The sequence below is a fragment of the Phytophthora infestans genome, genomic scaffold (genome assembly GCF_000142945.1).
Source record: "Phytophthora infestans T30-4 supercont1.23 genomic scaffold, whole genome shotgun sequence".
NCBI lineage: Eukaryota > Oomycota > Peronosporomycetes > Peronosporales > Peronosporaceae > Phytophthora > Phytophthora infestans.
In genome coordinates this window covers 1,320,894-1,338,553 of record NW_003303736.1, presented here as the reverse complement: position 1 = coordinate 1,338,553, position 17,660 = coordinate 1,320,894, and the positions used below count along the sequence as shown (strand labels likewise).

Below are 17,660 nucleotides of genomic sequence, written 5' to 3'. Positions count from 1 at the left end.
ATAGTAAGATCCAGCTATATTTTATCGTGTATTTAACAGAGTCGGTACAGCGCCCCACCCCTAGGGGCTTCATTTCTCGATATCGTGTATCAGGTATACTAACATGTCTGCACTGTACGCGATAGCGCTGATATCGTGTCCTGAGTGAACAAAGACAACCCCACATTTGTACAAAAACACATCTAGCGGGGAGTGACGGGTCATATTTTTGTCGATATTTAGAGAAGGATTCCACATGGTGATCTGCACAAAAAACATATATTCAAATCAAGTTATTTTTGAAGCCGGAACATGTGCTCTGACGACGATCTCACTAGCTGCCGTCATCGTTGGTGTGTGGCCGCCATCCCGAACGACCCTGAGAGGAAACACTTCCGATTTCAGCTCTAGACTGCGACTCCGAGTCGCTGGCATCAGAGCCACCGTCACTTGCAGCGCGTGCGAGCTTCCAGGCTCGAATTTTGCGCTTGCGTCCTGATTGAGGGATCATAGTCCCATTTTTCCAGTGTTTATGCCATATATCCCAGCACGAAGTAGGTTCGCCTTTGCTGCAATGCTTCATCTTGTTGCAGAGGAATACACGTGCGGCTAACTCGTGTCTTGATGTAGTTTTCAGCTTACATTCAGCGCAGAAGAATGTCGTTTCCCCTCCTCGAGACGTGGCAGCGCCTTTTAGTACCGAACAAACCTTGCACGCACGCTGCCTACGCTTTCTCGTCTTATCGGAGTTTCCTTTGCGCCACTCGTCGGACTGTACAGGCATGTGCGCCGCTCGAGCTTGTCGTGCCCGGGTTGGCGTCGCGTGATGCCCGCGGTGGCGAAGAAGCTGCACCCAATCTTCCGGTAGCAACTGACAGAGCTGTAGATGAAGCGGCTTCAGAAAAGTCACGTGGGAAACCCTTGGCTTCCGGGTTGCCGCGCGATGGTAATTGTGCACGATGAAAGCATTGATGATAGCCATGTCTATCAGTCCCAGAAAGAGAGACTTGTAGTACTTCTTGTAGCGCCGAGCCAATTGCAGTGAATACCTAATAATACGTACAATACATGTTAAAGCGATGACTTAAATGTGTATATACAGAATATGAATACTTGCCGTTGTAGACGCAACTGGTCGTGAACGTCGACTCCGCCCATGAAAGTCTGATAGTCTTTCGCAATCCGTGGACACATCAACTCTGTCTGTTCTCCAGCAACTGGATTCCTACGCACGATACGGTCTGGTACTGCACCTCCTCCAGCAGCAAGCAGATACACCGCTTGATTATCTTACCAACGGACGGCCTTGATCGATGGCACCTTCTGGAGAGTGGCTACGGCATACGTTCCTTTGACGATGTGTGCTGGTCGCTTCTTTGATTCCTTCCTGCCGTCCTTAGTCTTCTTTGGGAGAATTGCTTTGCACAGCCCCTTCCTGTTCGTCATTATTGTGCCCAAACTGTAGAGTAATAAGTAATTCAAGAAAAATTGCAATTTCTCGTCCTGAAATGCCCTTCGTGTTCAGCAGCTAAGCCTTTATGATATACGGAGGTGAGACTTGAAAATCAGGCCTTTTCAGCTTCCGATCTAGCTGCTTGGCGTGTAGACCCTCCACTCGTGCGTCCAGGTTCTCCATAAAGTAGTCGTTACTACTTTCATTTTTGCATGTATACATAGGAATTGTATATCGTGTACATACACGTTTGAACCTACCAGATAAAGACGAGCAGGAAAATTCAGCGTTCGATGCCGCGTCCACGCGATCGCCGTCTGCGGACTGTTGCACATTTGTGGGGCTTTGCGGAGAGTTATTAGAGTCATTTGACTCATCAGAAGACTCAAACAGTTCGTACAGATTGCGCCTTGAAGTGGTTGGCACAGCTGTAAAAAATACAACGTTGAAAAGAGTTAGCTACAACACCTTCGAATTGTATGGATGGCACAGTAAACGTACCGGGTGTGTCTGGACTTGACGAAAATAAAGCATCGATATCGTCGTCAGCTTCATGCGGCGAAGTAGCAATTAGCGGTGCACTGGAGTGAGATTGCATTGGAGAGCTGGGGTGCGTCTGCTGTCGTACTGGGGTGGCTGAGAGTGGCTCTTCACGCACTGTACTAATTGCATAATACACGATAGTGTTAGACAGGTACTGTGTAATGTCAAGCGTTGTAAAATATACCTGTTGGAGGTGTAGTAGCGTCATCAGATGGAGTGGCTTCATCGTCTTGCCTTGAGGATGCGTCGGTGGCGTCGTCGGTCTGTCGTTCATCTTCTTTTTACCTCGCAAGCTCATCTATACACGCGTCGACGGTTAGGCTCAGGTTTTCAATACATCATTAGAATAAACAACTGACCAAGGTCTAGTCGATCCAAATACGACATCAGCTTCTTCTCCCCTACAAAGAAGTCTATCCCGCGCACGTCTGTCTTGCTTTAACTGGCTTCAGATAGGTGTGGTCATTTGAGAGGCATGTAGGAGGCTTAGAAGACCAGCCTTCCTGCCGTAGTTCCTTCCACCGGGCCCGAAACCCCGACATCTGACTGGGAGCGGGCGTTTTCTGAAATGAGCACCAAAATGAGTGGCGTTGAAATATCCTGCAGTTTCTTATATTTATTTGCGTGAACCACATATCGCTGAGTTTCCTTTAAACTTTTATTTTATAAAAAATTGTGCAATGCACCGCCTGCGCACACCGCACCAGGAAGGATGGGGATCAGGCTTCACATACCTACCCCTCTTTGGCTTAGCGTTTGTATGACCGTATACAAAAATAAGGTGAAAAACTAGCAGATCATTCATGCACCATTTATCGTGTATTATACAGGATAAGCCCTCCCTACAAAACGTGTATAATACAGGCCGTCGCTTTGGGGGGGGGGTTAAGCAAGTAGATTTGTTTTTTAAGCCAAATTTACAATAGATTTTACTTTAAGTATTTGTACCAAATAAATTTTGGTTTTGGGATGATAAAGGCGTTTACACCCACCAAAACAGCACAACTCATAACTTAGTAATGGGAAGTCGGTATGCCAAGACCCTTACTTCATCGTAAGAAAGGTGTGTTTTCGGGCCACTACGTGGCTATCACTTTTAATTATGTCTTCGGCCTAAGATGCCCCCCTCCTTCACCTCCAACTTTCGTCTCCGACATCATGTCACAAACCTCGTTCTCCGAAGAAACACTTTCCAACTCGTACCACTCTGATGCCTACCATCCTGACTCGGACCGCTCCGACTCCGACATTTCTGACGTCTGCCATTCCGCGTCGGACCATTCCGAGTCGGATCAGTCGGACCCCTACCGCCCCAGCTCGAATTACTTCGACTTGGACATGCCCGGGACAAGTAGTTACGATGGTGAATGCGTGAGTGACGTGTCATCTGGTCATACGGAGATTATTCCCAGACAGTCCTCAAGCTTGGATGTGAAAGGGGATGATGGTCATCAAATTGAAGCTGTCGACGATAGTGCTTGGTTTGCACTTCCTGATGGGGTTGAAGCAGATCTAGGCTCTGGGCCAGTGACCTACCAGAGATAATTATACTCATTCTACCATGGTGGTATCACCATGAGCTATTGTTGCAGCGCGCACAGGCGTACCCACTGCTTAGTCAATTTGTACGTGTCAAGTATAGGTGTCGTCGTTCAAAGGAGACACAGATCTGACTGTGTTCCAGAAATGCGCCAAGTTTTGGATGGGCCTCCACCGACTTTCGTCAGCTGGGAGCAACAAATGCTTTGAGCGACAGATGAACTGGGCATTCGCGATATAACTCTTACTCCACGTGCAGTTTGGCAAACCATTTACAATCGATTCTATGGCGACGACAGCGTATTATCCAGCCGCCACCAAAACGCAGATTTTGGGTCGCCTGTACCGTACCAGAAGGAACGATTTCGGTCAGGCGTTTTAAGGCATCTAGATTGTGCGACGTCAAGAACACCCCGGATATTAAGTTTTTTTTCAGTTTCACTTCACGTACTACGGTTCTACATCGAGTTATTGGCTGGGCTCACCCACACCTGATGGACCGGATGAAACAGTGTTAGTGCTCAGTTTTTAATGACGCTACCTACCAGAATGTCTCCATTCGATCATACCAATTGGTCTTTGTGATGATGTTCGACCCAATTTCGGAGTTGTACCTTATAGTTAGGTTTGCCCTTATCTCTGGTAAGACGACTAAAATAAACGAGCACCTCCTGCACTACATCTTTGTGGCGTCTAAAACGCAACTCGACCCTCTTCACATCGTCTGTGACTTTGAGCTCGCGATGTTCTAGGTTGTCAAGAACCAGTATCCAGATTCTATAATTGTGGGCTGTCAATTTCACTTCAAGCAAGCTTTACGGCGGAGAATGCTCAAAATGAAGATCAGTGAGGCTGAAGCGGACCTGGCCATGCGCAAGCGATGCATCGACCGGCTTGCTGTGATTCGTCGCCGCGATATTCTTATCCGGGGTATCCGAGATGTGCGTCGTATGATCAAGCGCAACTGTGGAGACCAAGCGAGCGCCTATTCTAAGGAAAACTGAATAGAGCTGCAGAATTTTGTCAAAAAGTTTGGATCCAGAAATTTGTTCTGAGTGGTGGAATGCCACCGGTCTTTGTGAAGACATCGTAAAGTCGACGAACCGTCCTCTCGAGCGATACAACCCTACTCTCAACGACGCTTCTCCCCCCCCCCTTCCCCCCCCCCCGACATCATACAGTTCATCAGTGTGATTGAGGAGCAATACCGCGAAAACGTCCATCTGATTAACGACATTTCTACTCAACGGGCAACAGCACCAGCTCACGCTGAGGCTCGACAAGCACCAAGATTTGAATCGGAATCGGACATTGTTTCCGAAACAGATTTAGATCTAGACGACTCAGATGACTCAGTAAATCAGATGCGTCAATGTCTTCGGAGTACTAATATTTCCATATTCATTTGCATAGAATATATTAGAAACTAACACAATACTCATTTTTTTAATTTGGCCAAATTTTGCGTAAATCATTATAAATATATGTTACTTTTTTAAAACGACTTGATTTCACTACACTAGGTGTATGCCACAGAACTTAGTAAAAGTAGGTCGCTTTTGCTAATCGAGAACGTTTGTGTTCAGGGAATGATCCCATTGACCGTCCACCAAACGAATTAACGACCGAAACTCCACGATGGGTTATCATCCGTGCTCATTCAGCCAGCCTGATCCATAGGAGACTCACTCCGAGGGCGTGCCGGACGACCCAAACCCTCGGTTATGTCTCAGATTTGACGGAGGGCTTGCACACGACATGTACCCTACAGGTGTGGGATTTGAGCCCACGCCACCTAGACAAATTCATAATCATTGAGCTGTTGGTTCCCGCGAACGCATGCCATATCGCATAAAAAGTCCCACGGGGGTTATCACGCAGCAGCTCCACAGTTTCGGTTTTCTTGTATCAGTCTTATTCTATACCTATTGTCTGAAATACCAGATTCAGGTCGCAATTAGTTGGATAGGCCCGAACATACACGAAAAGAGAGCGGTTTGGACCGCTAGAGCAGCGCAGTTTGAATCAGGTGTTTACCTCGGCGCAAGTCCTGAAATTGGTGGTTCTAGATTAAGTTGAGTGCTGCTCGGTGCACACTATTACGTCCAGCCAATTCAGATAGTATCGATTTCGCCCCTCCTCGCTTCAACCCACCAAGTCGCCACACGCGCACGATGCCTCACTCAAGTCCATCACAAGCCACATAAATCGCAGCGCTCTCGCATCGTATCTGCACTCTTTAACGAATTTATCGGTGGTGTCCTATGTTGAGGTGCCCTTGGCAGAGTCGACGAAGCATTTAAGGTGACATTTCGAGCCGTTTTACGTGTTTGTCGGCCACACTCTCTAACTACGACCATACCGAGGTGTACATATCTACGTAGCACCGGTCACCGACGAGCAGACCGGTCCCGTGCCTTAGCACGATTGCGTGCCGTTGATCCACTAGAGCGCAGCATAGTTCTCGCTGCTCCGCAGGCATGTAGCCTTCCTCCAACAACCTTTTTGAGAGCTTTGTATCGGAAGCGTCCGCGTTGAGACGTCAGCTGCTAAGCCTATGTTGTCCGAAAGCGCAGAGTGACTTTTTTATAAAGCATATTAATGCAGCCCCAACGAACCTATTCCATGACATGGAAGATGCCGTCCATGTCGAAGAAAAGTTGTTCTACAGTGCAAGCTGTAATTCTACCGCCACCCACAATTTTCATCATATTTTAACCAATAATCTAGCTAAGCAAACCATAATTGGACCAATGGAAAGATCCGTTCAAAACAAAGAGATTGGTTGTCGATTGACATCATTTAGCACTCTACAGCCGTAGACACAACTAAATACGTGGTGGACCCCCTCATCTAGGCGGCGATAAGTGTGCTGCCATCGCTGTATTGAGCAGGTTACTGACTCGCTTTTGATCGCATATGTGAATATGTTGCTTGAGTGATTCTAGCAAATCTTTTTATGTTCTGTTTACTAGATATTATGCGGAATTAACTTCTGACTGCATGCATAGATGCGTAAGGCTGACAGAGAAGAAAAAAAGCGAGATTTCGGCACTTCACAAGTGCGGTTTGAGCGAACGAGCCATTGCAAAAACATTAGGTCGATCTATGCCTCTTGTACACGCGTAAATCCCTAGTACAGACACCTAGAACACCATCAAACGCCCAGGGAGGCCAAAGCCCTGACGCCTACGGCTGAGCGGCGACTACTCCGAGAGGCTTCGAAAGGCAGGTTGAGCGCCCCAAAGCTTAAAACACAGCTTCAGCTAGACCTGAGTGCTCGTAGAATACGAGAGCTTCTTCAAAAGCACCCTGAATTTGGTTACGAAAAGCGTATGACTCCACCTGTGCTCACGAAGAGACATAAGGCTAACCGTCTAAAGTGGGCGAGGGAGAAGGTGGATGGGCTTCCGTACTACTGGCACGATTTGAGGTTCGAAACGCAAATTTATTCTCGTCGCCAAAGTGGAGGAGAAAGTGTGATGATGTGGGGAGTTTTCTGTGCTGGTAGGAAGAGCCAGCTAGTGATTTTAGATGGGTCGAAGGACAGTAAGCATTTTATCTTCACCCTATCAGAGCATTTACTGCCGTTTAAATATATAATCTACAGGTGAGACTGCATTTTATTTCAAGATAATGCATCTATCCACTTATCCCGAGCCACGAAAAACTTCTAAGAAGAAGAAAATGTGAAGGTCATGGAGTGGATTGCGAAGTCCTCAGACCTTAACCCGATCGAGAACAAGTGGGGTGTGCTGGCACGGGCTGTGTATGAGAATGGACGTCAGTTTGAGACTCGAGAACCTCTCATTGCAACTATCAAGAGGTGCTGGGCCGAAATTACCGGTACGTGCGTACAGGAAGCTGCTGAATTCGATGACAACGAGGTGCGTGGCCGTTCTAGATCTCCAAGGAGCGACGACAAAGTACTAGGTAGAGGCAGCAACAGCGCAGTTGCTTAGAAGGGTTGCACTTGAACAGCTATCGTCGTACTTGCTCAACTTTGAGTGGACATTTTCTCCATCATGCAGCGAGTTCACATCGGAATCGAGTGAATCGACCACCAGCCCGCTTTGGTTGTGAACGGAGCTTTCCATTGGTCCAAACAGAGTTTTGTTAGCTAGCTTTTTGGTCAAAATATATTGAAAGTCTGGGTGACAGTATAATTACCGCCCGCACTATATCAGAGCAAGGCAAAGCGCCGATGCATCTTACCTCCTGATGAGCCCAAACCTGTTGTACGTCTCAATTGCTTTCTTGTAGATCCGACAGGTTTCATGCAGCTCTTGACTATTGTAAAGGTGCTTGAAGTCGTAAATGCTACATTAAAGTGTCTGGAAGTACAGTCCTTACTACAGAGAAATACTGGTATTTACTCCATTCTGGGAAGAGGCTCACCAGATAGCACTCATATCGTGTCAGAAGTTGGTTCAGCCACACGACTTGACTCGACTTTGCTGCCTCCACAATTGCGTCGACCGGCGCCAAAAAAAGCATTTTAATTGCTATAACAACATGGGATAGCCCCAGTATTTCAGCAGGAAGAAGCGCATTGCCACATGAAGATAACAGGCTACTGCCTCTCAGTTGTATTAGCTGTGAGCGATACCCTTGGGGCTCTGACTATCCAATCGCTCACGCTTTGTCGCACCAGGCGTGATATTGGACAGGCTTGGTTTTAATGACCGAAATGAGAGTCAGTATTCACAGCATATTTAGCTTCTTTATTGTCAGTGTCCATCCCTCGTTCTTCGGAATCTACTTCCTATAACTACCTTTTAGAAATCGATCGTGGAGTTTGCACTACTCAGAGTACCGCAGAAACGCCGGATAGTGAGTTATTTTTTTCTTTTGTGATGGTCGCATCTGGAAATATTGAAGCAATCCGAAAAGCTGTTCTGGCGGATCTATTCGGCCCTACGGTCACGACAAGTTTTGAAGCATCACTTTCATCCATTTGACTCCCTCGCCACCCTGTCAAGTAGCTATTGACGAACAAGCTGAAATTACTGCCAGCTAAATCCTTTTCCATTCCACCTCAGCAATTGCACTTTCACCCAAACGTATCAGAGTGAGCTCAAAATACCAAGGTCACATCCAGTGAATATCAACGAGAAGACGACAAAAAAAGACAAGGAAATCATCGAAGCCACGCAGTAATGAGTCTTCTTTTTTGCAGTTCCTGATAGATTTTACGGGTTTTAGGTAGCGTTGAGCTTGTACGAAGCGAAGGGAAGAGTCACCACTCGGGGAGTAGACCGGAGCGAAGACACTTGAGGGGAAGAAGGAAGATTCCGAAGTGATTGATTTATCGGAGCTTACATACCCCTCGCTACCTAGGTCATCCAATCAATTGGTGCATCCAATCACCAACATTCTGCACTCGTCCAATCATCCTACTCGTCTAATCAACGTACCGTAATTATCGCGGGATCGTGTTGGACCGGTTTGGTTACCGGTTTATGGGTACTTACCGTCTGAAACCGGTACCCCTCAATAGTTCCTTAAGTCACAAACAAAACAGAAAGAGTTGGTACTAATAAACATGACTCATTATCGAATCAACTATAATACGATACCGGTTTCTGATGCGGATACTGGGGTCCTGCCATTCGTTTCGTATGTCCTTTAGTGGAAATTTACCCTGCATGTTGAGACTGCAGAATCAGAAACCGTACGAGCTCTACGTTCTCTTCACACCCAAGGAACGCCATATCGTACTTCCTCTGTCCGAAATTATAAGCGGCAAGAGTGGTCATAACTAATTTTAACAATAGGAATTCGATAAACTGGCAGCCGGTTAGGCTTAACTACTATTCGGATTACAGTGGGTTTTCTGGAGGAAGCTTGAATCAAATCAGCCATTCGGTCGCAGATATCATGACGCAAAGTTTGTGGCGCCGAATTTGAAATTTAAAAGTCTTTGCTGTGTCTGTATTTTTAAATTGGGTGGCGTGAAGAATTGTAGAAACGTAAAACTGGACATCGCCTACTGAATGGTGGAACTGATAGCGCGTAACTCGGTTTTGACTCGGGTTAGTAGTGGTTGACAGCAAAAACAGCAATTGTATGAGCGTACTTAGCCGAAATACAGCGATAATATTGAATGACTTATATTTGTATGGAATTTGCTAATATTTTTGGACAAGGTTTAGACAGGTAGCCCGCTCATATTTTTGGACGGAGGAAGTACATGTGAAGCACGTAAGGTAATAGTGTCACTCTGTCGCTGCTGTCGCTTAAGCGACGTAGCTCGATCATAACTTGACATAATGTTTCGTAAACCTTTATAAGATAATGCATCATGTTGCTTAATGAGTAAGACTTAAAAGTGTTTAGGTCTATAAAAATTAATGGTCAATTTCACTTCTTATAAAAGTGTGCTATAGCACTTTAAAATAGACGTAAAAAATATCTGCAAAGCAAAATACATACTTCCTCCGTCCGAAAAAATAAGCAGGATGGCGGGCATAATTAATTTTAGGAACAGAAACCCTTTAAACGAGCAGCTGATTGGTCTTAATTGCTGTTTAGATTACGGGCCGTAATTTACGGCAATTGTTTTGGTCGACGTTTGAAGCAAATCGGCCACCTGGTCGCAAAGTTATCGTTATGCAAAGTTCGTGGTGAAGATGTGAAATTTGAAAATCTTTCGCCAGGATGTCAATTTTACACGAAATGTCATAGAAACCTGTAGAGATGTAGCGCGTGAGATTCTCTGTTGAGCGGTGCCGTGTAGAGTGTCTAAATATTTCTACGGTCTGGTTTGCAGCGGCCGGCAACAACAACAGCATTTGTATGGGAGTATTATTTAAAGGTTCGTTTTTGTAGTAATCATTCGGGATTGCATACAAAGATCCCACAAGACATTTTACATTTGGTGCCAATGTGGTACACATAAAAGTGTTAGAACCATTCAATTGGGCCGTTATTTTTTTTATAGCTACAGCTAATTGGTGGGTTTTCATTATTCGCTTAAGGATTGGTTAAAAACGAGCTAACGATGCGTTAAAGCTTCACTAAATTCGATCTTAAAAAGATTTTTCAGATTGCCTTTGTGATGATTGGACGACTCGTTTAAATGAGTGACCCCAGAATCACCCAAATTGTGACAATGTTATAATTCTCCGGTGGCTCGTTAACATAGCGCAGCAAAGACGTATCTGTAGCGCTCGTAACGAGCTCTCAAATAAATGCTTTAGCGTACTGAAAGCGAACGTAAACGACGTACAATGGCACAGAAATAGAAATGTTAAATGTTCTGTGGGACGGAGGGAGTAAGAGGTGCGATATGCCAAGTGGTTGACGTGCAGCACCAAGTACCGAACGTCATTAATATCGAGGTGGCGACTTCCAGCAGCTTCTCCGGATCCTGATTCTTCTTGCCCTTGCGACTTTTTGTCTCCTTGCGACTGCTCTCATACGACACCACATTTGAAAAACGGAACCACACGTTCCACCTTACCTGAAAGCTCAAGACGTAGTCGATTCGGTATGCATTGTTTAAAACAATTAGTATATAATCCAATTGGAAGGCCATCATTTACATCATCAGCCAGTTTGCCAAAGCTTGAGAACCCGTAGGTGTAATAAAGTACTTGCTCAACAGCTCGCTCCAGTCTAAAAAAAGGGCCGATTGCCATCAGTGTGATTTAAGAACACGCCCTGCACACTTTTCATCTTGTTCACCTCTTTAATCAAGTCTCTTGTTGTAAATAAGTTCAATTCACGGGTCGACATCACGCAATAACGCGGTCAGCGATATTGTGTGAGTGTCCATGTAGTATATAGCCAAGTACTACGTTCTTGTAGGGAGATAATACCCCCAGAAATGCAAAACAAATTAGAATAGCTTTCATTTTTCTCTGCTGTCCACGATACTGAAGCTTACTTCAGGAGGTGCAACCTCGTTGCACTTGGCACGTGATAAACCGAAAGATATAATAGTAGCCCAAACGTAAGCTACATAGCGCGTCAGCATCTTTTCCCTGCGCTCATCCATCATAGAAATAAACGTTGCTAACACCATCGCACGACAAAGCTCTGCAAAGTGAGATTGTCTATCCTATTGTTGTCTTTCTGACTCTCGCTTCGCTGTCTCTTTCTGCCGCTCCAGTATCTCCTTCTGTACTCTAGCCACCTCACAGATGCGGTCTTCATTGATAGAGATCCGTTTCTCCAGCACTGACAGTGTTCGTGTGATGATCTCCAGCTGACCTACTATATGCTGCAGCGTGTTGTCCATCGAATATCGTCGATTGGTTGTCGCTCTAGGAGATCTCGTCTCCCGTCCAGGCGACTTAGGTGTCTCTACCGGTACTACCGGAGGTGGATGTACCGACGTCGCAGCGTCACTAGACACTGGAGATCTAATCTGCGGACTCATCGGTCGCACTTCGTACTTAGACGGAGCAAATGGATGTTGAGGTTTCTCTTGTGGCGTGGGCACTGTCGACGTAGGCGTCGGAGGAAGTGAAGTAGCTGGCCTCGCGTCATCATCTCTATGGCCAGTCTTCTTGCCCCCACTTTTACGTCGTTCCTCCACTACCGACGTGGCCTCAACCTTTGGATTTGGTCGTTCTATTTGCAAACATTTGTCCAGATCTGCCTCCCACACCAACACACACGAGTCCACTGCCCCTGACGCCAGCAACTTGCAGTCAGGAGAGAACTCGGCGCAGTTCACCGCTCCATCATGTCCCTGTAGTGTATACAGCACTTGGCCCTCTCTGACATCCCACAATTTTATGGAATTGTCATGTGACGTTGAGAGTAGATAATTCCCTGTGGGATGGAACGCTACACACGTCGCACTGGCCTCGTGCGCCTTATAGTGGTGCATTAGACGCCCCGCTCTCGTGTCCCACAAGTTGACACTTTTATCATAGCTACACGAGGCCAACGTGTTGCCATTGTCACTGGGATGGAAGGCTACACTGTTTATAATGCCAGAGTGCTCGAAGAACGTATGGGTACATCTTTTAGTCTCAGTATCCCAAAGTTTGACAGTCTTGTCGTCACTACCCGACGCAATACGTCGAGCGTCGGGACTAAATTGGGCACTGCGTACCCAGTTGCTGTGGCCTGTTAGACTGCACTTGAAGCGACGCGTCGGCAGCGCCCAGACCTTGAGCGACATGTCGTCGGATGCAGTCAATAACTCGCGTCCGGAGGCCGAGAAGCTCACGCTGCGTACAGCACCCGCGTGGGCTTTGATAGTGACCGAGTCGCCTCGTACAGTGGGCGTCCAGAGACGCACAGTGCGATCTTGAGAGGCCGAGGCCAGGACGTCTCCTGTAGGCGAGAAGCACACGGTGTGCACGGGCCCTGCGTGGCCTTTGAAGCGGAAGGCGCGCAGCTGCGGCTTGAAGTTCCACACCATCACCAGACCGTCCAGCGAGGATGAAGCCACCTGCTGCACGCTCGGGTGGAAGCTCACGCCCGTGACCGCCGACTTGTGACCTCGGAACGTGCGCTCCAGCGAAGGGTTCTGCATAGCGTTTTGGATACTGCCGCTAAATGCTTGATTATGCAGAAAGTTGACACTTAAAAGGTTTTAGCTAATACAATTAAAAATTGTATTTGTATTATTTTTTATTACTGGGGCAATTTTTAATTGTACAAACTAAAAATATTAATTTCTTTTGATTGGTTTCAACAAATTGCTCTGCATATTAATACTTCCTCTGTCCAGAAATATTACCACAATGCGAAGAGCGCGACAGCAATACGGTGCAAGTCGCCTTATCATAATCTCTTTCGCGTCTAGTATGTGAGGCATTTCTTCAGCAATACGAATCTTTTGCCTTCTTCTGCTAGGGAGGCGTGCTCCTATAGTCCAGGAATACAACCATGCCGGTACCAGTACATTGCTGTATTTCAATTGTATTAAAGGGCTGTAGCCAACGGCATAAGCTGCAGGATTCAAACTTTCTGGGGCCCAGTACTTCAAGCTGCGAATTCAACCTTGTAGTAGCACTATAATAATGAGAATAAGTGCGATGATACGATACATTTTAAAATACTGCTAGTAGCTCCATAGTAAGTAGTGCTGGTACTTTATTGCAAGCTATCAAACAAGCAAGCTTCCAACAACTTTTTTTTCCATTGTTTAGCACTGCTGTTTTTCGCCTATTGTCCCGGCCACCAAACCTTGGACGGACTTTGCGCTATAATTAAGGTGTTTTGCCGCTCTAAAACCTATATCGACATTTAGATATATAGGGTAAAAATAGGTGCTGACTCAGCACCTATTTTTCGTCAGATTCAGACTCAGCACTGCTGAGTCCGAATCTGACGTCGAATTTTGCAAATTCGAAGCCCGTTCCCTCCTGTCGAAAAGACCCACTATTTGTTGCAGAATTCTTTGCAATTAATTGCCTGCCACGTACAGCGTTTCTGTCTCTATGATTGGCTTAAGCAGGATAGCAGCCGGAGATTCTGGATAAATTTCAATAAATGACGCCCATCGTGTTTTTTACCATCATGGTTAACATGATACAGCTGGTGTTACAATTCCTTTAATATAGCATAGATCAGTCAGTCGTTCAGCTCGATCTGAGATAATCAAATTGATTCATACCTGCAATATCTTATACATTTGCAGTACGACTACTGCAATTATATTTTTGATATGTAACAGCAACAGCGGTGGTCACCGATAGACGATGGACTCGGCCTATAGCTTTCCTCACAGACGCCCGTATTGGCTCAAACCTGGCGCTAGCATTCCACTTAGCATACTGGAGAAAGATGAGGACTTAAATTTGCGCTGAGCTTAAGTTATGATAGGTCAAGTATGTAAGGACTTATACCTTACATCTTTTCGCTATAGAGATAATAAATTACGTGCTCAATTTAGACTATACCGCTCTCATGTAAAACGCGCTGCATGCCTGAGCAGTTTCTTAAGACAGGCATCTAACAAAGGAGGGTAAGCACGTCTTAAGCTCTCATCAGGAAGACGAGATATTATCAAATTCATTTGGGCCACCTGACTTTTTTATTTTCCGTCCGAGCCTTTTTGGCCGGGACAATAGCGCTGTACTACTACTTCGATGTACATGCCTGGTGTAGGATTTAGTCCAGCAAAAATACCTAGACATATGCCTCAAAAGACAGCTACAACACGTGTTTGCATTTATGGAGTCGGCTTTATGCTGGTCCACACAGCTCCCACAGAGTCGATCTCGTTGCCACAGAAGCCAGCTAAGCCTCCCAATTGGTACCCATCAGGGGCGTCGTCCTTGCCGATTTGGTCCGACGGGGTTCCACCGTAGATGGTGTGTCCCGCATCGGTCGTAAACTTGATGTACATAATACGCGTGTGGCGGTAGTACTTGCCCCAGTGAGCCTCGATGCCCGTGATGTGCTCGTTTTGTCCTAACGTCAGCGTGTTCTTGTCACCGCCGTCACCTCCGTGGTACAAAGTGGTTTCCTGTCCTGACAGATCAACCACATTGAGGCTGATGGCGTCCACGCGTCCACGCGATCAGAAGAGCGAATCGTAATGGACGTCACAGTTTGTCCAGGTGAAACGAGGCTCACGTCGGAGTACTTATCGCCATGGGGTCCACCGAAAGTTTCACCCAATTGAACCCCGTTCTGCAATTCAGCGGCACCGCCTGCCATGAACGCCATCGCTGCTAGAGCTTGGAAGATAAACTTCATCGTTGTCGTGTGCTGCTGGAAGGATAAATGACTAATGAGTTCGGAGACACCTCTATCTGTGTGTGCTAGACTCTGCTCCTCGTAACTGCCCACTATCGTTGTCAGTGAATTTTCTTCTCGTTTACAAGACGTCTCGTAATCGTATTACCGAATTATCGTAGTCCTAGGCGTCACTTCAATAGCAAAGGATGCAAATCGTGAGCACCGACATATAAATGCAAATCATAGTTTTACCGAAGCATTCACTGCAAATTACTGTATTTAGCATTCGCTACCGCTATCACTACCGGTACCAGCTTCAGACTCTATATCATCGTCAGAGTCGACATGACCATCAGTTAAATTGCATTTTTCCAGCTCTTGGACAAGCTCGCTATCAATATGTCCCGGATATGAGTCAAAATCTTGCTCAGCACGGCGAGTATCAGCCAATATGCCTACTTTTGCAAATCCACTAACAATTGTCTTTTCTGAAAGCTCGTTCCAGCATTTTGATATCCACTCCGTAATGTCTTCTCTTTTTGGGGGCTCCAATTTAAAGGGCTCTTCTGTATGCTGTTTCCGAAGTCGCTCAACTTCAGACTCTGCTTCCTCTTGCACTAGATCCTTGCGCACACGAATAATATCTCTCTGGAGTTTGTCCCTTTTCTCCTGGCGCTGCTTCTCCTTGGCTCGATACGCAACAAGTTGGTCTTTTAGCCGGTTGATCCACAGACCTCGCAACCTAGTTTTTAGGGGGTTATTCCACAAAATATCTGCCGGTTGGCATACGTACGTGTAACGCGGCGGTACTTTAAGTAGGATAACGTTAATAGACGCTGCATATTCTTCAACTTCAGGGGTCCAATGCCCGCTGAAATCGTCCCATATGAGTAAAATGTGGTCATCTCGGTTCGTGCGCTCAGCAAAGTGATATTTGAAAAAACTCAGAGACAAATCAGAATTCCACCATGCGCACTGGTTCCCGTAAATTTGACAATTGTAGCGCTCTTGAAGTGGATTAATTTCACGGGTCCACATAGTCGGGCTAAACCCATGGCGCAGAGTGTGGTTCTCTTCCCTTTTTTCCTTAATTTTTGACGGTTGACACTTGAACACTATGAATGGAGCCAATTTTGTGCCTTCCCAGTCCGCCAAAAGCATAGCTGTAGCTCGAGCCTTCTCTTTATTTGCACATTTTACCCAAACAGTTTTCACTCCACGTTGAGATATGGTTTGTTTTGGTAAATACTCAAAATTCACACCTACAAGAAGAAAAGTCATTAAAAATATTTTAAAACTAAAATAAAAAAAATATTACCCGTCTGATCAGCATTGTATACTTGTACACACTTCTTTTCGACGATTGTCTGCAGCACCAGCGCTCGAAATGTCGTAGCTGCATCTTGAGCATCCTGTGGCGTCGTCTGTCCCTGCCTGGTACGTACACGGAGCGCTAATTTATGGCGACGAAGAAATAGCTTAACCCATGTTGATGTGGCTGCAAATTTGCCTTCAAGGCCAATGTCTGCAGCTGCTTCTTTTGCCTGCAGTTGAAGCATGAGACGGGAGACAGGGGCACCATCTTTCCGCAGCGAATTCACCCACACTACGATAGCGCGTTCAGCCTCCTTGGTGAGCACAGTCGCTTCACCAAGTCCGCGCAGATTTCGGTGGCACCCCCGCCCAGAATCACATGCAGCACGTATAGTTGGAGCCTGCTTGCTCCACTTGTGAATTTGTTTTTTCTTAGCACGAATGTCGGAGCCACTTAAGTCGCCGTAGAACTGTGAAATTGTCTCGTCAAGGCTGTGACCGCTGTCAATGAAGTCGAGGACGTCTCTCTTATGCGCATACTCTACTGCCCTACGTTGATAGGTCTTCCGCTTCTTTCCTGGTCCATTGATGCGAGGGCGAACCATACTTTTCGACGGCCTTCCGTTTTCTTTGTGGTGTTGGGCTCCGTTCTTTTAGCTTCCGCCGAAGTAAAATTAGAATGAACCTTATCGTAAGTAATGGAGCCATCTGTATTACAATCGAAGGATCCGATTGGTTGGTTCGTTGGTGACCCTTAGGAGTAAACGTCCCCTAGGACTACGATAATTCGGTAGTCTGGCGTTTGTAAACATAAAGACGACAAATCTTTTTACATAGCCAGCCTGATATCGCTACTCTACGTTTCCCCCCTTTTCGATTTCGGCAAATCGAATCCGATATATAGACGTCAAAAATGAATGAAAACCACAATAATGTAAAAGTTGTAGATCTATTCAGGTTTGCAAACGCAAGACTTTTCTAGAAAGATTATGATACAGCTAATTCTGATTTCACTTTTGGGATATTAGCAATGTGTGAGATTTAGAGTCATTCTGACCCAAAACTTCTTTAACTTCTTATACTCAGATCCCAAAATAACGTTTTCAACACAAAACCTAAATAAATTTACTTCAACACCTGCATTGGATTGTTAACCTGTCATTTCAGCTTTTATCAGAAG

The 17,660-nt window shown here is 45.9% G+C and overlaps 2 protein-coding genes across 2 annotated transcripts; both read right to left on the bottom strand.

Moving 5' to 3' along the window:
- Positions 1-11,579: 11,579 nt before the first annotated feature.
- On the bottom strand, positions 11,580-13,010 carry PITG_11403 (WD domain-containing protein; the record flags this gene model as incomplete). The annotated part of the gene is made up of 2 exons (XM_002900946.1): positions 11,580-11,995; positions 12,041-13,010. The coding sequence occupies 2 exons, from the start codon at positions 13,008-13,010 to the stop codon at positions 11,580-11,582; spliced, it is 1,386 nt and encodes a 461-aa protein (XP_002900992.1).
- A 1,644-nt stretch (positions 13,011-14,654) lies between these two features.
- On the bottom strand, positions 14,655-17,144 carry PITG_11402 (uncharacterized protein; the record flags this gene model as incomplete). Its single annotated transcript, XM_002900945.1, has 5 exons — positions 14,655-14,951; positions 15,062-15,276; positions 15,460-15,489; positions 15,960-16,037; positions 16,485-17,144. The coding sequence occupies 5 exons, from the start codon at positions 17,083-17,085 to the stop codon at positions 14,655-14,657; spliced, it is 1,221 nt and encodes a 406-aa protein (XP_002900991.1).
- Between the last annotated feature and the right edge of the window lie 516 nt (positions 17,145-17,660).